Here is a 22,637-nt window from a genome sequence, read left to right as displayed (position 1 = left end):
AATTAAAGGAAAGGGAAGAGTAATAGCAGCATCACAGCAGTCAAGTCTAGCAATGTCTTAACAGAAAAATTGATGTTGCTTTGGGTGCACGTCAAGGAAAAATGGAAAGATAGCGGGGCAATTTCTTCTACAGTTACAACTACAAAATATCTTTAAACACTTGCAGTCACATATACCCAGGATTAAATTCTGTTTCCAGGAGACTGCCTTGTCTTTGCTTTCTCTGATAGGAAAAAGAAAAATTGGTTACAAGGGAATTTTTGTTTATTTGTCTTTCTGAAAACTGTTGAGTGTCATCTGTGCTATGCTTAATCTAATGTATCACTGTGAAAAGGAGGAAAAAATACAACCTGCAAGTATAGGCATCATTATGGTGAGGCCCAGTTGTGCTGTTACACTTATTTAAGGGGGCTATCGGCTTTTCCATCATTTCTCTTCCCCCTTTTTTTCCAGCTGCTAATAATTCGTCTGATATGTTTGCCAAGAGTGAAACTTTGTGTGGAAACGTACAGGTCAGGGGCAAGCTCGTTTCATGTAAATGGATTGGATTTGATTCCATATTCTTAAAGCAAGAGCTTGTTTTTGAAGGTAAGGAGCGCACATCTGGGAACATCTGGAGCATGAGAGGTATCACAACACCCATCTCTTGGTGGACTCAACGTAATGGGCAAAGCAGGTGGGAAAGGTACGTGTCACCTGGTTATCAGCCTGTCAGTGCCTAACTGAGCAGCTGCAACGCTGCAGAGCGCGCAGCATATGCGTACACTCACCTAATACATACACACATCAGAGGTGCTTGATGGGCCTTTTGTTACAGTGCTGGAATAGAGCACTTTTGCTAAAGCTATCAGGGCTTATATCACTTGAAAAATAATTGTCCGGTCTCTGAGGACTTGGTTAGTGCTTAACACAACAGTTTTTCTAGGTCATAATACGAAGCATGACATCGATGCACTGCTACTGCGCCTTGTGATGCCAAAGCTGACTCCCAAGGTCTGTGTTTCTCTGGTTTACTATGGACTTTCACACTAAAATTGTAAATGCTCCTCCAAAACTTACCTCCCTCCAGAGCTCCCTCTTGCAGGAGGGAATGCTGATCACATCTCTCTAAATGCTTTGGTCCCAGCACACCTACACTGAAGAAGAAGTTGTGGGCATCATATTTTGCTGCCTGTTTCCCCCATCCCCCTCTTGCAGAGGATTCCCTCTGTCTCCAGAGGCACCCACTGGGCAGCAGCCGACCAATTTCATATCTGAGTTGCTCTGGAGCTGTCTCTTCACTATGACTTTGCCCAGTACCTACCTTTAGGAGATCTGATATATTGGGTCTTACATAGTAAGTAGGAATAAGTGGGAATGGATAGAAAGCTTCTTTCAAGTTTTTCTGAACTCTACATGCTAATTTTTAACTGCTGCTTCCTTTACAGATGTTCTTATAAACAGAAAACAGCTTGTTAACAGTAACAAAATGGATATTTCCTCTGTGCAAAATAAATGTAAGCAATACACATTTATGAATATAAAATACTCCATGTAAAGCTACACTCTTTGAAAAAATAAATATGCCTTTATGTTATACATAAAACTAATACATTACAGTCATTAAGAAATATATAACTTTGACATTAATTGAAGTTAAATGAGGGTATGCTTGAACTAATAGAACTGAGGGAAAGCAGATGAATTGGGGTTTGTAACTGATGGGGCTACTCTGCAGAATGATTTCTGGGCATACTATGACTGTAATCCATCAGAAGCATGGTGAGTGAACGGGATTTTGGTAAAAGCATCTACCCAGAAGTAAATTTTTGTTGCAGCTTCACAAAAATGGCTATGCTTACTCGTTAGCACAGAGGAGCAAAACTAAGTTCTCAGGTTCTTACTGTAACGTTACCCAGTAAGATGGGTTAACGTTCTTATAAATGTTACCCGTGTTTGCTTACTGGAGACAGAGATGAACTAAAGGACATGTAGCACTAGGAGCAAAGAAATACAAATATTTCTACATTTTCCCAATTGTTTGCATGTGTAACTAACATACTTCTTTCAAGCATCTCTTTTTGGTGATAGCACATATTTTATTGTACTTCTACTGCCCAGTACCATATAATACATAATCTACTCACCAAATGACTACTTGCTCTTGTCAAACAAGGCAGTAGTTATCAGTATCCCAAATGTAAGGCAAGCATAACAGATCATAATTCCTCAGTAAGGAGGTGTTTATAAACTCTGGTGTTTCTAGTGCAGCATTTATGTTACTTTTCATACAATAGAAAAATAATCAGCCTGAAATTAAAACGTCTTGCATTAAGTTGGTAAGAGTATATTTTTTTGCTAATGGATAGTTACATTTCATTTACATATATTTTCCCAACAATTTTATGCCTAAAAAATCATCACCCTTTTGAATTACGTGAGGCTCTTTTTACTGTGAGGCTCCAGCAATTTGCCAGCCTCATGTGTATAATTAGTTTAATTAGCACTACAGCTTTATTGAGAGCATCAGTGTCTGCTGTATGCACTCTGTTCTTTACTGGACAAAGTAAAACATTGTGTTTCTTAATCAGCTGCAACTGCAATACTCCGGTCCTTACAAGTCTTCATTCAGTGCCTGAGCAGAGGTAATATATTTTGCCTTTTCTTAAAGCATCACACTCTTTATTTTGGCTAAAATGTCTGCATCCATCTGGGCTGTACTTAGAAAATGTACATACACATTGGGTATGTTCAGTGAACTGGTTTTCACAGCTTTTAAAATACATTACCTTGGCCTTTCAGGTAATCCCTAATTATTAATGGTAGACAAAATAAATAGTATTCTTACTGTCGGTGAACAGTGCCTGCATAACGGATGGAGAGAACAAGATGCAATGCATCTTCTTAATACAGGATAAGGATATTTCACCAAATCCAGTGAAAGCCTGGCACTGAAAACAATTCTTGGGGAACTGTCAAGATGGTAATAGAAAAAGCATTAACGATTTATCAATGTGCCATTAGCCCTGCATGTTAGACCTGACAATGTACAAAGTCTATAGATCATTTTTATGTTCTACAACAGAAAAATTTGAGTGGAAATGGAAGCATGTGACCTCTAGACTACATCAAACCAGTATTAACTAAAAGATTATTTGAAAGGTACAAAATCATATTAATTCTGTCTACTTGTTGGTCTGACTGAGTATTTCTGATTTGTTTACTCTCATTTCACCTGGCTATCAATGCATAAATGCCTAACAGAGACTCAGTAACTCAAGCACAGCGTTAAGAAAGAGAGCAAAATCCCCAGTATGAATATCACAATTTTTAAAGCAAATGGGGGGGTGGGTGGGGGGTGGGGGGGTTGTGCTCCAAGCTCCTGTTCCTGGGGTGGTTGTGGCCATCTTTGAATTCAGGTTTCCCCTTATAAAAAAAAAAAAAAAAATTACTTTCTGCCCTTTATCTGGTTTATGAGAAACAATTTTAAGCAATCACAATACACGCGTACAGGCAGAACCCAACCTTTTTCTCCACAAAAGTACAGTTCTTTAAAAAGGAAACTTTCAGGAAGGAAGCTTAGCTATATTGGTTCAAAGGACCATGTTTTTAGTCATCATGCAAATACCACAAGCCTATTAATCTCCATGCATTGACTGCACATGCCAACCTTTGTGTGGAGTCTGAGATCAGCTACTTTAAAAGTAAAGTGTTTTTGTTTTTTTTTTTAATGTCAGAAAGAAACTATTGTCATCAAAGCACCACAGTGTGTCTTCATTTCGCATCTGAAGGCCAAACTGTTTTGGAAGATTACATTTTACCTGCAGATATTTGTAATAAAAAGTATCCGAGCGCTTCTCTTGTTTATGTGTTGACTGTAGCAAAACTCATATAGCGCTTAATGTTGTGTTCCTGTTCATTGCAGAGCCAACGCCATCAGTCTGGGAGCCTATTGAAATAAAAGATTTCATTTCTGGACTCGCTACTGGTTCAGGCACAGGCTGCCCTGACAATAACTGTTGTTTTGTATTGCATGCAGAGAAATGGGAAAGGACGTCTGCTCGCGGGGGAACTGCTCCCTGGGCCCATACCACTTTCTTTTTAATGTCTGTGCTCGCCAGCAGTTCCAATTTGTTTTATTTTAATTTCAGTTGACTGTATTACTCCATTGCACGTTGATTTCTAAACACCTATTTTTATTGATTTAAGACCGTGAAGTTGTCAGAATAATGCAGTAATAATGCGATAAAACAACAATAGGTCTTCATTTTGCTTGGCTGCGGAACAGCGTAATCTTGGAGCATGCAGTAAGTCCTCAACAGAAATGCCCACCACGGTGCTACATTCTGGCACATAAATACACATTTAGATGGCTAACCACATGGTCTGATTTTCACAGGAACGAGAAAAACTCAACCAGTGTAAATACCAGCTGTGAGTGGTCACCCCCTAATCAATCAGGTGGCATCTGAATGACTGAAGGGAAACAAATTGGAAATATAATATCCAGGGCTGCTCTCAGATGTGTTATGTAAAAACTAGGAAAATTTCACAGACACTTCTGAACTAAGCTGGTGTAAAACCACCAAGAAGGGGAAACCCACTGGAAATTTTGCTGTTCCCTAACCTGTATGCAAACATAAAAACTAAAACAGCAAGTGTTTTCCCTTGTTTTAATATGGTTTCAATCGGTGTTTTATTCCAAATCTGGTCTGTTTCATTGGTTGGTTTTTAATTCCTTATTTTAAGGTTAGATCTTTTAACCATTGTTTCTTATTCTAGTTCGACCCAAGGATTATAGTATTTCTGTTTAAAAGGAGAATGGGTCTGAATTAGGGGTTGTTATAACCCGGAATGGCATTAACCCACTGTAGACCACTGTGTAGGCTGCTGGAGGAAACTAAATGGGCAACAGGTTTTTGAATCAAACCTATAAGAGACTTTGTGAGGTTCTGCCCCAGGCAGAGGAGGAGATGGCAGCAGGGATGGGGGAGGATGGGCAAGGGGAAGGACTTCTGCTCCTGACATCAGCTGTCTTGATGTCAGCTGTCCTGATGTCATCATCTGCCAGCTGGTGTCTCCATGGGAGGAGCCCAGGTGATGCTCAGCTCCCCTGTGCTTGTGGCAATGAAAAGCAACGTAAAATCTCACAATTTCTCTGAACAGAAACATGTACAGAGGCAGCACTAGCAAAAGTTATGAAACTGCAAATGATCATAAAATTATATAAAATTATTATAATTTTATTTAATTTTTTCCTTGTCTTACATTATTTTGGTTGAAGGTTTCTTATGTGCTCTCTGGTGGCTGAGGATGGTTTGATCCCAAAGAAAGTAGCTGTTTTTACAAGTGCTGGGGGGCACCAACATTTTGATTTAAGTTCTGGCACTAAACAACACTGAAGGACAATGACCAGCTGTGCCAGTGGTGTTAACTGCATTTCGTGTGCCTCCCATCCATATAACTGCTGCTTGAAACATAAAGTTTATAGCATGTAGCCACATATATATATATATATCAGATGCTGTGGAAAAAAAACCCAAATGATTTATGGCTGAAGCTTTAGGATAAGAACTATGGCTTTATTTTGATAAATTATAATTATTTTTTTCTTCCCAGGGAAGGTAAGATAAAGTGGGAGGGATTCAGACATCGAGATGTTGTGACGTGTGTTTGGGCTTGATGAGAGCACTGTTTCCCTCCCTGGGGCTTTTTTTGGGCACCAATGCTAGGGCCACATGCACCCCGCCACTCTGGGTGCAGAGGCAAGGGAACGGGGAGGGGATCCCTAAAACTGGCTTAATAAAACCCCCACTTCTGTAAATGGAGAAATGGAGATGAGAGTCTGGCCAATGAAATATTTAAATAACTTGTGATTGACACGTTGCAAATAAGATCCAGACACCTGGACACTGATTTTGAGTGATGTACAGCAGGCTTGCTGTCACTGGGTCCTTCCTACAGCAGGTGGCAACTTGAATATCCCTCAGGGGTCATAGAAATGTGAATTATAGGCAGAACCAGTGATTTTCCCTACACATTCAATAACCATATTCAGGATGTGTCTTTGTCATTTTACTTAGTGATGCAAAATACAGCTAAGGAAAGAGGTGTTACATTCTAGCTGTAACAATTATGTTAAAACTCAGTAGTAAGATTGGGTAACTAAAATCAACTGTCTTATTTAGTGGAAAACACTAAACTTATAGCACGGTAATTACAGTTCAATGGATGTTTGAAAGTTAAATGAGATCTACAATAGACTATGTTTTAGTTAAAAAATCTGTTTGAAAATAATCTCACATCTTAAAAACCATTTATACAGTAACTGTAATTAAATGTATTCAGCAGGACATGGAAAACAAAAAGCTTTAAAGTTTTGGTGATGTTGCTGCTCAGATGAGCAAGCCTGGAAAACTTGACGAGCCAGGAGATACGGTGGATACAGTGTTTTGTGCCTCATGAGATGAGATGCATTTGTCTGATTTCTTACCTACAGGTCTCTGCTCATTCCTCTAAAATAAACATTTGATTTTTATGCAAGAAATCAGCCATTCATGAGTGTCTATACTGAATAAAACAGAAGGAAAATATTTAGGTTTTCCTTTTACAGGATTAATATATTTGTTGCACAAGCATTATCTTAATCCAGTAGCTGCCCTTCAACAAGTTACAAATGAGGTCAATGTCTTTCTGTGAATGGATTTTATTTAACTGGCTGAGATTATTTATGAGATGTTTGCAGTTCTGAGCCCCTAAGAGTAATAATTTGTCCAAATAAATTAACATGAAACGTCCCTTGATATCCCCCAAATAAACAAATTCTTTTGTCAACAACATCCTGCATTGCCTTAGCAGGTTTGTTAGAATTACAGATTTATTATGAGGCACAACTCTTCTGCCAAAATTGGAGGACTTGATTTCCAGGGCAAATAATTGTTATCTTTTGCAGAGACCTTTCACTGAGTTCTTTGTGCAGCAAAAACTTGTCAGAAGAAATGAAAACGGAGGTTGTATGGTGAGATGCATCAAATGGGAAGCACCCTGACTCCCATCCTCCCTGGTCCTGCAGCTTCTGTGGGTGACAACTTGAACCTTCCAGCAGCAGAAATTGCAGAATTGCATCTTCTCCTGATGTTCTAATTGCTGGGTGTTAGAAATATTGTGAAATTCAGAAATACTGTGGAAAAATGATGCACAAAGAAGTATCACAGCAGCAAGGAACGGTGCTGAATTAAACTGTCTAGTGGGGCTCATTTGCCGTGACTTCACAGCTTGCTCAAAACAGAACCAGATAGATTTTTCTCCCCTTTTTCCTTCAGAGATACTTTGGCTAACCAGTACACACAGGAATATTAGATATTTTTTATGCAGTTGAAAATAGTATAAAACAATTTTAATAAAATAATTGAAACTCCTAGAGGATCTTTGTGTTGGGAGCTGAGCAGGCTGTAAATAATTGAAACATTAACAGTAATTTACACCCCTGGGACCAGCCATAGAGGTTTACAACCTCATGGAACCATTTACCATGAGAAAAATGACAAAATTTCCAAGGACTGATGGTTCCTCGAGAGAAGATTTGAAGCTGAGGCTGCACTTGGCTTGAGCCTATCTGCTATCAATTCCAGTTCATACGGAGACATTTGCTCTGATTATTATTATATCCCTGCCCTTTCTTGCCCTTGAAGTATTGGCATTGTGGCTCTGAAGACAGATTCAATTAACAAACCGGATAGAAGCTGACCTTTCTGTGATTGTTATTCTATCCTTGATTTGCTTTAGGGGAGAAATATTTCTTTCTTGTATAAATATGAAATAACAAATAAATAACCAACAATTGATTTGTAGTTTAAAAAGAAAAAAGAAAAAAGAAGGAGAAGAGAGAAAGAAAAGAAGGAAATTAACTGGTCGAACATAGACACTGGTCACAGCCAAATGGCTTCAAGACTCTGCGCTGGGATCACTCACTGGGTAAGTTGCCATCTGTCATGATTAAAGAGTTGCTGGAGGATTCCTGGAGTAGTTTTTCTGGGGAATCAGGTAGCACAGATAGCTTAATGCTTTTCATGATTTTGTTAACTTTGTGATTGATTTTCTGTAGACCAGTGAGGAAATTTTCTTTTTGTTGCTTCTTCACACGTTACAGACCACTGTCTCACACCATAACATGTAGTTGCCAGGCTGCTGATGCAGGATGGCAGGGCTAAGACCCCCCCACAGGCAGGGCAGGGCCAGAGCAGAAGCAGGACCACGATGCTGGGCCACAAGTGCATCTAGGCAACAACTTTGTTTATACTCACATTCCAAAAAATGTCAGTTTTATACTTCAAAACAGCTTTTTTCCCATTTTCTCCCCTCCTCTCCTCCATTCACGTTCTTGAGAAAAGCTCAAACAGTGCTTTGGTTTTCCTTAACAATGATGTAATTATTAGACAGTATTAATGGCAGAGAAATTTTGAGATAATGCTGTTCAGCATGTAAAAAATTATAATTATAGTTATTTAAATGATAATTATTTTCAATTACCATAATTATCGTAATAATTTTCATGCTATCATGTTACAAGTATTAAACTGAAACCTTTTTAAACACTTATCCTGAATCTGTTACTTTTTATCCAACTACCAGGTTATTCTATCAACTGTGCCACTTACACCAGCAGGTCTGCCTTGTTGATTTGTGTTATTCCTACTAAAGTCACCTTAATTCTTGAAGGCCATGTTTATCTTCTTTTTTTCCAGTCTTTTGGATTTATGTTAGTCAGATAGGTATTATCCAACCTGCTTGTCACACTCTTCTTGGGAGAGAGCATTTAGGAGGAAAGCTGAAACCCATGGGCAGTGTGTCTTGATCTCTGGCAGGAATGACTAAGGAAAACCAGGGAGGGGAGTTTGCACTTGTAGCCTGGAATATAGGGGTTTTTTTTGTGGAAAATTTTTATGAAGCTTGTTCATTTAAGATTATCTATGCCCAGTCAATCTGATTTTATACAGCAGGATGCTGGACAAAACAAGATGGCATCACCTGCGATCTCCTAGTGTTCTTACAATATGAGTGCATGGTAAGCAAAAGGGCTTTTATTCTTTCCTCTTCGTTGCCTGTTTGAGTCCCATGAATTCCCTTCTTTCCATTTTCTGTCTCATCTTCTCTGTTTTTCTCTCCACTTTTAAAAGTAACAAAACACCATACTCAGTTACACGAAGTCTAGCAATCCTCTTCCTCTGGGCCAGACTTACTGATTGATCTGCCTTTCTGATATCTAGATCACGGCTTAGAAAGGAGAGGTGAAATTCTCCTGCCAGCTGGAAACAGGAGAAAGTGTTTCAGATTATAAATGTTCATAATTCTACAAAAAAATTAAGATCAAAGGATTTCTACCTTGGACATAATGGTAGACAAAGGAAAAGGTCAATTTTGCCATTAATTCATAAAAAAACCCACTTTCTTTGCAGGTGGTGGAAATGGTAAGATCTTATTATAACTGTAACCTTAGGTTACCCAGTTAGATCAGAAAAGTCTTTGCTGGGACAACAGAAGGAGTTAGGCATTCCAGATAGCTGTTTTGTATACCAGTATGCTACACACTTGCACAGGCACACTCCTTTCGAAACAGTATTATAAAATGCATCATTACTTACATGTGACGTATATTAACTGCCCTTCCATTTTCTGATTTATTTATTGTTGGATCAAATAATGTTTATTCTTAAATAAGCCCCCAGGGAACCAAACATCACCATCTCACAAGGTACATGGTGCTGCCAGTTCAGCCATGGGGCAGCCTGAGAGGGCAGAACAGAGATGTTAGGCATTCTCCACCGTCCTCTGCTGCATCCTGGGGGGGAGGAAGGTATCCCTCTGGGCCTGACAAATGGACCCTGGTTCACTTAAAGGTACCACAGGGTTTAGGAAATGGAAGTGGTCCTGCAGCCTCAGAAATCGTACATTAACTTGTCAGTTCATCACAGGTTTAGGGCACCTACCACTACTAAAAAGCAGAGTGACAGATGTACAGTTAAGCCTTTTTATACAATTACAATATGGTCTGTCTTTTGCGTCCTGCTGAGCACCTATTGATCACCTAGTTTTTTTTAACTTGATGTAGACAGCCTTACAGATTTGATTTATAAAAGAGATTTCTTTTCTTTTTTCTTTTTTTTTTTTGACAGAAACTGAAGGCTTTTCTCCCTAACTTATTTAAGTATAGATTAAAAGTGATGTGCTGATTTGTTACTGACTTTGAGGATTTCTTTCTGTGCTGTTTGCCTCCAGCATTAAGCAGTCCACTGAACACACAGCTTTTGCATGATTCCTTCTTTTTTCAGTCTTAAGACTCATTCTAGTATCATGCATGCTGTATTCAACCAATAAAAAGGTAAACAGACAGACTGAGTTTGTGCCAGCATCTCACAATAAACTGTGCATTGGCAAAATATTTAATCAGGCTAAAATTGGATGCTGGGCCTTCCCACATGGCTTTATTTTGGCATTGCAAAATACACATTCTTTAAAGGTCAGAGTTTCCAATTTCCATATAGTAGCATTGCTTTTCAGCTGAGAATTCAGTTCCTATTATTAGACTGTTATCTAAAATTTCACTACCAGGACTTCTGACCTTTTCTGTAATTTTTTAACCGCTGTAAATGAGCTGTCCTTACTGTGCGTTAGTCCCATACGCACACCCACATAGCCACTTCTGGTCATCCAGGTGTGGGTCAGGTGATGGAGGGGCAGCTAACGGCAGCGGCGCTGCGCAGAGATCTATCAGCCCACTCCACGTTTAGAAGAATCTAACGTCAAGTGTATGGTTCTTTACTGAATCCACAGGTTAGCCCTTCCACGTTATGAACAAGACATAACCCAAAGCAGATTAAATCATATTGTCTAGGGTTTGCTCTCTGCTTTTCTGGCTGTAACAGACACTCATCAACTAGGCAGAAATTGATAAAAATCCAACTCGGTTTCTGACTTGTCTTACACAGGGATATAGCTAAAAGGCTTGATCTCACACAAATTGCAAGTCAGTCTTGTGTAAATAGCAGTACTAGGGCTCTGTAATGTGATCAAATAGCCACAAGCCATTGTGTCACTGAAAACAATTCTTAGAGTTAAAAGCATCTTTGTTATTTTCTACTAAGTGTTAAAGTCTTAGACATTTTTCAAAACATAAATGTATACACAAATGATGTAATTTAGGATTATTGTACACAGCCAGCTCTTGTGGTTTTCTCTTTAGCAGGGGAGATGGTATTATTATTTTTTGTAGTTCATCTTCTAGCATATGATTTCATTAGTTTTTTTAGTCAGCAATCACATGCTCGGTAAGTATCATATCAAGCCAAGGTAGTTTGATAATGTTTTCCTTAATTTGGCTGTATTTTCTGTTGCTAAAGCATTCCTGAAATTCCTTTTCCTAGCATCACTCTGTGGTCTCATATAAATGCATTTGAACGGTACAGCTTCTGCGACATCGTGCTCTGACCCTTAGTCAGCGTTGTCAAGCTGCCTGCTTGACACTGCACACAACGTTGCTTTGGCATGGCGTGGTTGGGATGTCGAGTCAAATGCTGATGTGAAACAAGATGGAAAGAATTTCCTTTCAGTTTACCAGCCCTACAGGGTAATGGCCATCTATTTAACCTGAACAACAAATGAAAAATCAAAAATCCAACCTGAAGAAGTGAGTGTTGCCCATGGACAAGCTCTATTTTAGTTTTCTAGGAGAAGGTTTTATTTTGCAATGTTACACTTCCCAAAGCAGTTATACCTTAGCACAACTGCGTCTTCTGTCACACATAGACACTAAAAACCTCCTGTGTTGAGCCTGGATCCTCCAAGGCTTCTGAAAGCTGATTCCTCCCCAAACTGCAGAAATAAACCTGAATGCAGAAGCTCCCCTGTGACTTTTGTTGCAGCTGATTCCCAGTCTTAGGTAGCTGGAAAAGAAAAGAAACTTCTTTTTTTTTAAAAAAAAAAAAAAGTATATAAGTTTGCTCTAGGACCAGAGAGATGTTTGTCAGAAGGCTCTGATGTAGTCTCCCTACCGAAGCAGGGCATGCTTTCTTTTCAAGGTACGAACCTTAGCATTTAGGAGATCACCAGCTCATTTTTTGTTTCATTTCAGAAGTCCTCATAAACCCCCTCTTGTTCTGACCCATTCCAATCTCCCAGTTTTCAGTCATTAATACCTTTCCTTTTCCACCTGCTTTCAGACACTTCTTGCTGGCATCACCCAGCGAGGCTGCACCTGGAGCTCATGCCTGAGCTTTGGCCCTGGTCTCCCCTGCAACCCCTCCCCATTTCGGGCATTGTGAGTGTTGATTATTACCATCCTGGGGAAGTCATGGGCCCTTGAGAAGATCCCCATTTCAGCCATTTCTGGGAGGTAAAGAGGTGTTGTTGTCTTCTACCTTACATTAAGAAAAACTCAAGGAGAGTCCATTTGCTTCGAGAGGTTTGGCCAGGGAGGTTTACCAGGGGGGCCTGGGGCGCAGCAAGGAGCACATCTCCCGAGTACCCAGACAACACCATTGTGGCTGTATCAATTTACCTCATAATTTGTCACCTGCAGAGTATTCTTACAAGCAATACACTATAACAGGAGATGATGTTAGCATTTTCTTCTCTTTCTTTTTCTTCCCATCTTCCCTTAAAATTATGGAATTGTTCCTGCCTGTCTTCCTGGGATTTCTGTGGATCTCTAAAGTAGTGAATTAGGTATAGATTGAAATTAGAGACAAAAATAAAATGCATTTATAGATCATATAATCTATACTCTAGAAAACAGAAAATAAATTACATTTAAGTAATTTTCTATTTCTCAGATGTACAAAACAGACCATAAGCTTTCTAGGTATTAAGATGACCATTCTCAGTTCAAAATGACTAACACTGCAGTATTCTCACAAATGTTATGTGTTTTTTGATGAATGAATATGAGCAGAAAGGAAAATTAGAAATTTGACAGTCTAACACCAGCAGTGTTAATTTTCTACAGTTTTGTCATTTACTTGCAAGAAACTTAATATGTTTCTTCTATAGCTTTATCGCTCCTTCTATCAAAGCTCTATAGACTGTAATATTCTGCTCAGTGAACTGAAATATCTGTCAATATAAATGCATCTTCTCATTGGGAACTGTTATGGTATAGTGTTATGTACACTAGTATTACCTAAGGAAACATTTAAAGATTTGAAGAGTAGACATTTTCTAGAGAGAGTGGAAAACAAAACTTCTAAATTAAAAATACAATTTTTCTTGATTTAATTCAATAAGATATTTCATTCTCTAACAAAAATCATATGCATGGGGGGAAGAAATAATCCTTTAAAGAGAAACAGAAAAGGAAATACTTTTTTGGTGTCTGGAGTCACCTGCTCTGAGCTGTCTTTGTAAAAATAAACCTTATATATCGGTAAAACGATGCATTAACTGCTGTACCCAGGTCAAAGGAGAAATGAGCTGGCCAACGTATGGCAAATGTATCGCTTTCCCAGCCCTAACCCTCATCCCAAACACAGATCGGGAGGAGGCCGAGGGAGGAAAAGCAAGTCAGGTTAAATGAAAAACCACAAAGATTTGTCTTGCAATTTTTTCCCCAAGGTCATGGTTTCTTGCTGGAGCGCTGGTGTCAGACACAGACACCTCCTCTGTGACATTTGTGACCACCCATTTCTTGCAAGGTGAGACCCTAAACCAGCTGTATCTCCAGGACAGTCATCAGGCAAAGAGCAGCCAGTGCCGGGAGATCTCTGTGCAAGGCAAGTCATATGAGCTGCTGTGCTGTGGTCACCTTCCCCACAAAGAGGAGAAAACCTGAGGAAAAAGTTATGAATCATGTGAGTAATATAGAGTGTGTTGGGAAGAAGTTTGGTGGGAGTCAGGGGACATTTATTTCAACAGAAATTGTGTTACTGCTTGTATTTTGATTCTGATGCCTGTGATAACATAGTACGCACTATTTCCATCCTATTTTTATTCCAGTTCATACATTTCCCAGGTTTTTTTGTCATTGAGTTCGTTCATGAGTTTAACAACAGACAGTACCGCATGCACTGTAAATATTAGAACTTTACTGAGCAGATAGCTGTTGTGCAAGGCTGCTGATATAATGCAAATATGCTTATTACTGTTAGAATTTCAGCCAGGGAAAAGTCCAGACATTATCATTTTGAGAAATGGGAGTTTTTTTCCACCTTATTTACAGTGCACGGTTCACTGGTAAAGACTGTTAGGGCTGAAATTGCTAAAGAGCTCAACCTCAAATATGTTTGAAGATGTTCCCTGAATGAAGCAGAGCACACTCGTAATAATGGCGATAATAAGTTCACTGCAAGGCATCTTCTGGAAAACTTGTCAGTACTACAGAAATTATGTGCAGAAAATACTGGCACTCACATCTGATTTAATATCAGCTTTCTGTACTTTATGTCATATTTACAAAAGGGACTGTAAATACAGGCACGTGTCTATCTGTCCAGCTGCCTTTTAGGAAGAACTCAGGGGAGAGCTGCTGGGGAAACCCCTGGGGGTTGGGGTTTGGGGGGGCACTGCCTTTGCACGAGCTGGGGGAGGGTCCTGTGCCTGAGCTGGCTTTGGCACCTTGAGAAGGTCAAAGACTGGCATTTCCACTCTGAACTGCTGTCTGATGCTGATCTTGGTTACACCTATTGCCAAACAATTTAATTGACTGCTGCCTCAGTTTCCCCGTTCTCTGTTAGACACAAAGAATTATACCTGCATGCTGCAACTGCTCAGCTCAGGGACGTATTGGGAACCAGCTAAAACCTCTGGGAAGTGTTTTATATGGGAAGCTCTGAAAATAATGTCTTGTCTGTATGTGGAGTGACAATTATTATAAATATATGATCTTTTTAAGGTAAACTTGAAAAAAATACTATACCTTAATGCACTGGGAATTAATTTTATTTTATTAAATATAATGTTGTAGATGCACTTGCCAGCATTACATTAACAGACCATTAAAGCACTTTAAGTGGACATGACTAAATTCTCAGGTTGATGACCTGAAGTGTTTTCATTTTTAACATGGCTTAAACCACTAAAGTACACTTGAAACACAGACATTTATTATTCCTTTGCTCTCACAGTAAGTTACTTAACTCAGCCATCTAATCATGGAAAGAGGCAGAAATAGCCAATTAGAAACCAAAGGCAGCTGAAATGAAGAGTTTTAGAAACAAGCTATAGGCTACAGAACCACATGCAGATCCTAATGCAGACCAGCATCCTTTTACTGGTGGGCTGTGAGTACCTGGAAGGACGTTTACCTAATACCATACGTAGCTGGTGATTTAAACTCCTCATCTGCCATCAGCACAGTAAGTGGGATAAAACCTTTAGGCCTGCTGTTTGCACAGCATAAATGCTGTTGACAGCTGGCACAGAAGCTGCTCTGCCACTTGCAGAGGATCTGGGCTGGAGGAACCTGCCAGAGTGGGAGATGGAGCATTTTGCAGTGATGCTGGTTTTGGAGATACCCAGCATGTAAGAACAAAGCTGGACTAATACCTTACCATGTTCACTCTTTCCAGCTTCTCCAGGACCCTTGATAAATCCTTGCACTGAGGATTGACTCTAATATGTAGGGGACACGGAAGAGGAGGTAAGCAAGGCCAATGATTATTAGTATTTTTACACAGATCACCACAGTTATACCTAGTTCAGCCTGAGTTTATTTCCCTGATATGAGTGGCCTTCAGAAAAAAAAAAATAATAATGGGAAAATGCCAGGAAGATGAACAGTGGTTACATATGAAAAGCTATTTGAGTCATTGGTGCACAGGAGGAAGCAGCAGCAGTCCTTAGAAAAACCTGTTGGGTTTATGGTGGGTTTTTTATTTTGGACAATGCTGTTGGTTATTGTCTTCTTCATTTGAAATAAAAAAATAATGTAATCCAACATGTAAGAAACGAAGCACTTGAGTCCCACTTGTTCATATGCAACCATAGGAAAAATGAACAGATGGAGTACATATGTCTCCAGGCATGTACTCCAGAGCTGTGCTGGACTCCAATGTGCTTTGTGTGGGACTGTCTAGGGATATAAAATTATGCCTACTCTTTCCTGACACTGAGATGTAAATGCTAAATCCACTGTCCCAGTACAGTACTTGTGCTAGTAATGGAGGAAATGGACTGGATCATCCAAGGAATGAGATGATGTCCTTGGCCCAAAGCCTCCAGAATTGCCCCAGCGAGAAGTATGGCCCAGCAGCATTCATGAATCTGGCCCATGCATCAACACTATCGTGTATAAACTGCCTTGTATAAAGTGATGTGCTTGCAACAATTAGGTTTTACTATTATGTCTGTTTCTATTGAATGCATATTATTGAGTTTAATCAGTGAAATGAATTTGTTAATGAACTTGTTAATAAGCTTGCCGTAGTGGAATTTGGAGGTTTTTTCTGTTCCTTTTTTTTTTTAACTATTGTTTCCATATTAAAAAAAAAAAGAAAAGAAAAGAAAAAAAAAAGAAAAGAAAAAAAAAGAAAAGCTACTGCAGCTGTTTGGCAGCTTGTGTTTTTGCTTTAGGCAAATGATGAGAATAACTTCAGCTACAATTGCTTTGATGTAAAGAAAAGTTAATAGAAATTTTAGTAGCAATATCAGCTTAAGAGAGTTTGAGCTCATGACCTTTGCATTGTAATGAAGCCAGTTTAACTGCCAGGCTGGCAGTCCTTCATTCCCATACATGAGATATTCAGTTACTGAGACTGGGAGAACAGTTTTGAAAGAATTCAGAAAGGTTTGTTCCGACTAATTTGTACGCAGTTCTGTGTCTATTAGATACAGCATCGGATAGCATGTGTCCTGAGCATTAGTCACAATATCAAGGTATATATACAAAGATACAGGTTTAATACATGTAATTAACTATGAAATATTTAGGAAACACAGACCTTATTTAGGGCATTCCCCTGTGTTTCGAAGTGATCCCTGTGGCTGGCAGTACAAGGGAGAGCTGAGCATCACAGAAGAATTTCAGTCCCGAGGATACTTTGGGCCAACATCATCCTTTGCTTCTCTTACCAAGCATTAAGCCAGCTCCACAGGCTGGTCTGTCCACAGTATGGCCACAAGTCCCAGCATCACTATTGTTCCCACCTGGGTTTGTACAGTGCTTACATTGCATACGTGTTGCAAACAGACAAAATTCCTGTAGGCTCCCATGTGCCTTCACAAGCCCTCCCCAGGCATGCTGCAGGTTGCTGAGCTGTCCCACTGAGCTCCCAACCGGTCTGCTGCTGGAGGACCAGCCCTTGCTCAGGTCTGTCCTGCCTGTGATCCAGCAGCATGTTCCTGGTGCCACCAGTAAATCCAGAGCACAAAAGCCTTGCTCGAGGAGCACTGCTCAGTCTGCTGGTGCGGTTTTTCCTCCCCCCACGACTTCCCCACCAAACAATAAGGCACAACAATGAAGTGGTGTGATGAGATTTCTCTGACTGCAGCCTGTGTCATGGTGACAGTGGCAGCGGGTTTTGGCCTCTACAACCTTATCAATTTTCTATCAAAGCACTGGAAATCAGGAAGATGACTGCGAAAACCTCCATGCTATTAGTGCAACATCCCCAGCACCTCACAGAAAGAGACAAGGCTGTCAAACATCTCTGTGTGTTAAAATGCTGCTATCAGGGTGCTGCACAGAACAACTTTCTTTCCCTCATTCTCAGTAAATATTATGAAACACCTTTTGCTTGGCAGAAACATGAAATTCGCTCATGAGAGTGAGAATTGTTATAGGGTACGTGGTAAATAGAGTTTTATACTCTCTTTATGTTCCATGAGCGTACACAAAGATTTCATTAACGTTTCAACAATGAAAACTGTTTCGCACACAATAGTTAAAATGGATATGGACTGGGTATAGCTCACTAAACTGGTTGGATGTCTGGGAGAAAAGCTTCTATAAGGGAAGCGCAGGTGAGCGCCAGGAAGGGGTGCTGGGCAGGGCTGAGGCTGCTGTGGAACTGCTCTTGATGGGATTTTAACAAGGGACCGGGCACCCCTCTGCCAGCAATGACACAGACAGTGTTGAGTCCTGCTTTGGGGTCCCGGGTGGACTAGAGGATCCAAGGAGATCAGTCCCTGCGTTACTCTCCCTGTCTATCACTAAACATTCTGTACCTGCAAATAGTGTTTAAGGGGCAATAGCACTTAGGTATGAACATGACATAGGCACGAGAGGAAGAAATTATATGATTTAAAATTCATTTCTTCCTTTGAGATGAAAATTACCCATTTTGGCCAGACACTCATCCTTGCCCTGTGCACCTCTTAACCCAGTCAGGCACCTCGCCCTGTCCCTGCGCCCCAGGGATTGCTTGCTTCCTGATGAAACTTGCATTAACCCATAGGTTAGACATCCTGATGATCTGCTAGCTCAGGTTTGTTTATTTTTGGGAGGTTTCAGCTTCTCATCCCTTTCTAGAGCTATATTATAACAGACTTAGCATATGACAGGACATAGCCCTCACATGAAGTGCTACAGCATTGCGTTGTGCCGCAGGACAGCCTGGCACAGGAGCACAGGCTGCTGCAGAAACCGTTCCTCTGTTCCTGGAGCAAGGGCAAGAGCACACTCATGCCAAACCTGCAAAGCCAGAGGTTGAAATTGTCTCCCACTGAGATCAGAGCAGTACAATAAACTGATTTTCAATTTGTTCCATGGGAAAAGTAACTTGCACTATACCTTACCCTTACGTATGTCGTTAAGTATTTCCTAGTTTATTGTCATTGTAAGTGCTAAATTTTACAAAAGGAAGACATACTCTTTAGGATGAATATGGGGGTTTTTTTTGGAACCTCACAAATCTATCAAAGAAAGTATTTTATAATAAACTCACAACTGCCTGTGCGAAATGGATGAACCGAGCAACTCCGTTCCCATTCATCCAGTGGATCAGTAATGGAGAATTTCCAGCCAACACAAGCTAGCAATTTCCTTTTACATTCTGACCCATAGGCTAGGGTTGTGTTTGGTTGAATGTAGTGCCAAAGGTTATAGAAAACAGCTTTTGGGGCCAAAACAGCCATGACAATTTCAGACAAAGTGCCATGGTCAAAATATTTCCACCACTCCTGTTTCTAGGTCCGCACAGTCTCCAGAGCTAAGCTGGTTTCTGGTCACCAGCGTATGTCTGGGTTGAGGGCTGAAACTTAATAACAGAGATTGCTTTGGAAATGCAATGGGAGAGCCTGACAAACATTATGTTGTGTTTGTTCACCTCCAGCTGTCCCAAGAGGATTGCACAAACTGCTGTGGGCTTTTTCATATACACCAGACAGCTGCCCTTATTTATGACACCCTATTTTTAACATTATGAGGCTTTAACCTCACACATCATAAAACTCAAATTAAAATGTGTCCTTTCGAGCTTTCACATGGTGTGTGCAAACGACGTAAAGTGAAGTGGGAGATGAACAATGACAACAAACTGCATCCTGCATCACAGTTAATGCTAACTCAGAGTTTAACCTGACAGGTTTTATCTCACACTTTACATATAACGTTTTGAAGAGCATCCTTTAACATTCCTTTACACTAGATTAGTTTAGATTAGGATCTTCAGAAGCATTAAAAATGGTCAATGTCTATATAGTCCCTGACAGAACAGAAAAATGCTTCCCGCTTCTGGTGGTACAATATAAGATAATTTACCTGCAATGAGAAAGCTGCTTTTGCATTTCAAAGCCCACAGCTCCACTTTTCTCTCTTTCTCCTGCTTTCACTGCTGAGAAAGGAGCACAGATGCAACAGTGCTGAAACTTCATTAGATTTGCGTTAATTTTTGTGTGAAGGAATAGGAGCTGTAGGTTTTAAGGTTGAAAACTAGTGTCTTCTGGGAGAATATCTTGCTCAGCATCTCATTTGTGTTACCAGCTTCACCACGAGCGGTGGGAATGTTGGAGGCGGCAGTATGGCAAAACACGTGTCCCTGAAGAGAGGCAGTTTCTATGCACACAAAACTTTAAAGGTGAAAAATTAATCCCACCAGCATTCCCACAGGCAGATATTAGGTTTCCCTCCTAGAGATGAAAAATGCTCAACTTCCTAACACTCCCTTGCACATGAGCACTGTGTCCTTCACTCTGCCTTTGCTCCACAACACGATGGTGGTTACCATGAGCTGATGAGGGTGAGGAAAACGATGACCCCATCATGTGCATTTTCCCAGCACGTTGGAAATCCCACCATGCAGCTGCAGTTCCTGGATGAGTAGATTTGAAGTGTGGTTTCTGCGGCAATACCACAGCCATCGGTGGCTGGCCTCTGCCATGCAGCAAGGCGTGGATGCTGATACCAGGTGGCGGTGCTGGGACACGGATAGTCATCTCATTAAGTAGTATTCATGCATATTACACTGCTCTGTTACTTTAAGTGAACCTCTTTAGTTTATAAATACAGGAAAGATGGAGACGTTTATGAAAGAAATAAAGAACAGAGAGCTGGGGGACAAAAGACTTTTCACCTTGTAAGAGAAGGATGAATATTGAAGGAGAAGAGGAGATGGATTGGGAGCACATTTTTGAAGGTTGGGATGGTTTTCCCTTTCCTTTTGTTTCTCCCTCTTTTCATTTCAATGAGAATTGCACAGAATAATAATCTACTTGTTTTGTCTGTGTGATAATTGCATTGATAATTTAGTATGATTTAAATAATCAAATTCAGAGTGGTTTTTTAATGTCAGAGTCTGAGAAAGGGTTTTCTTTAATCTCCAAAGATGCATATTCATGATGCCATTATAGATATAGATTAAGAAATTACAGTACCATTGTCTGCTTCAAACAAGTCATCCATTGCCTGCTTTTTAAAAAAAGATGAAACAGTCAAAACACAAGATGATTGATTTGTACTTTCAAAATTCACCTCCTTTCACTTTGATGAGAGGACTTCTTTACCTATCAACAGATGTTCTTGTCATTTAACGTCTGTCCAGCATAACCTGTACTCAGGTCTAAGTCCCATGTCAAGAAAATTCACGCCCTGATGTTTTTCTGCCACCTCCAACTCATGTTTTGCTCTCGCTGCCACAGCAGAGCAGGTCCTCGGTGTGCTAACCGTGTCTTTTGTGCCATGCTGGTGGTGCTGTCCTGAATACTGAGCTCGGGACACAGCCGGGGGCTGCTTCTGCCTCCCAGGGCGCGAGCCATGGGACACCCCAGCAACCACGTCCATACCTTGGTTCTTCCTCCATTTGTCTGCTGGGCTTCAGCTGGCAAACGCAGGACCCCCATTTTGTGTGCCACTATTCATTTTCTAAGCATAGTATATCCTTTTTTTCTAGATAATTGTATGTCTGGTTGGAGGTACAGATGTTGTTAAATGAGGAAGAATAATGGTTGTAAAATAAAGAATGTGAGAACAACCCTGCTGAAGTTTGTGGGAATTTTGGTCAGGGTATGTTTACATGAGTAGGTCACAAGAGACCTCATTGCAGTGCACAAGATAATGAACCCATGATAAGAAGCAACTCAGATTTTAGTGACAGTCTCTTTTTGTATTGGATTTGAACATTTTCTGGATCAAGATTTAACTAATTTGTTGTACAAGATAATGAAAATACCCCAAGAAGCATCTTTATGGAATAATATTTGTCTTTGAAGGGGAAAAAAAAAAACTATTCCAGAAATATTAATATTAACATACCACGGGTCAAAGTGCTGTGATTTTGTTAAGCTTAAAATTGAATCTGTTATATATTACCATGCATTGATAATAAAATGCATTTTTTAAGAGAGACAGCTACAGGATAACAACTGACATACATCGGTGAGACAGAATTTAATAGCGGTGAAGACTGATTTATCTTTGCTTTCTGACACTGCTGTGGTATTGCCATTTTGAAATCCACACCACAGGGTAGAAAAAATGTCAAGATGTGTGGGAAAATATTTTTTTTTCTGTGAAAATTGCCTGATATTTACATATGAAAATATTATATTGAAATCACTTGAACGAGCCACAGACTAAGGTGTCGTGTTTAAGAGACAGAAGAATCCAGCTGAGAAAATCAGATGTAAGAGATGGGTGAATCATTTAATGCAAATTCCTTAGTTAGCTATTTTTGGTTCTTTTGTTCACAAATTGTCTGGAAATAGCTTGTGAATTTTCTCAATTATATGTGCCTTAGTCACTAGGCCAATTTTGTAGATAGCTTGTTATATGTGCTGTGAGAATTGTTTGCTGTCTTGTGGACCTGGCATGCCATTTGGTGGTTATTTTTCTTTCCATCCATTGGAAGGATGAAAAATCTAGGCTTTCTGCATGATCAGCTTTACATAAACTTTCAAAATGTACTTACCATTGTTTTTATTTAAGGTTTGCATATACCAATGCTCATAGGAATTGGATTAGAATTCAAATAAAATAAGCAGAATTAAAACATGTTTTCACAAGAATGGAAAATGTATGCCTTGATAGAAACCTGTGCAGTATAACTGAAATAACAGCAGGAAGGGGGTGGATAAATTATTTAATCTCCATGTACATACCAATATTTTTTTATATGTATTATTGAGCTGAGCACAGAAGAGCTGTTGCTAGTTTCTTGCCTTCGTACATAATTCCTTTTTAAACTGGAACCAGGGTTTTTCCAGTTTGGTTAGTTTGTAACAGCAGGGACTGCTGA

At 39.9% G+C, this 22,637-nt stretch overlaps 1 protein-coding gene across 1 annotated transcript in view; it reads left to right on the top strand.

The window, feature by feature from the left end:
- LOC308070075 (uncharacterized protein) overlaps positions 1–22,637 on the top strand; it is a 160,336-nt gene that overhangs the window by 94,899 nt on the left and 42,800 nt on the right. Inside the window, exons 4-5 of the mRNA XM_080403452.1 lie at positions 7,831–7,953; positions 8,976–20,540. Coding sequence (XP_080259578.1) covers positions 7,831–7,953; positions 8,976–9,020 — 168 coding nt within the window. The 3' untranslated portion in view covers positions 9,021–20,540. The remainder of the gene's footprint in view (positions 1–7,830; positions 7,954–8,975; positions 20,541–22,637) is intronic.

Source organism: Falco punctatus (genome assembly GCF_963210335.1).
Source record: "Falco punctatus genome assembly, chromosome: 9".
Taxonomy (NCBI): Eukaryota; Metazoa; Chordata; class Aves; order Falconiformes; family Falconidae; genus Falco; species Falco punctatus.
The sequence above is the reverse complement of the archived record's forward strand: the minus strand, read 5'-3'. Positions and strand labels throughout refer to the sequence as shown.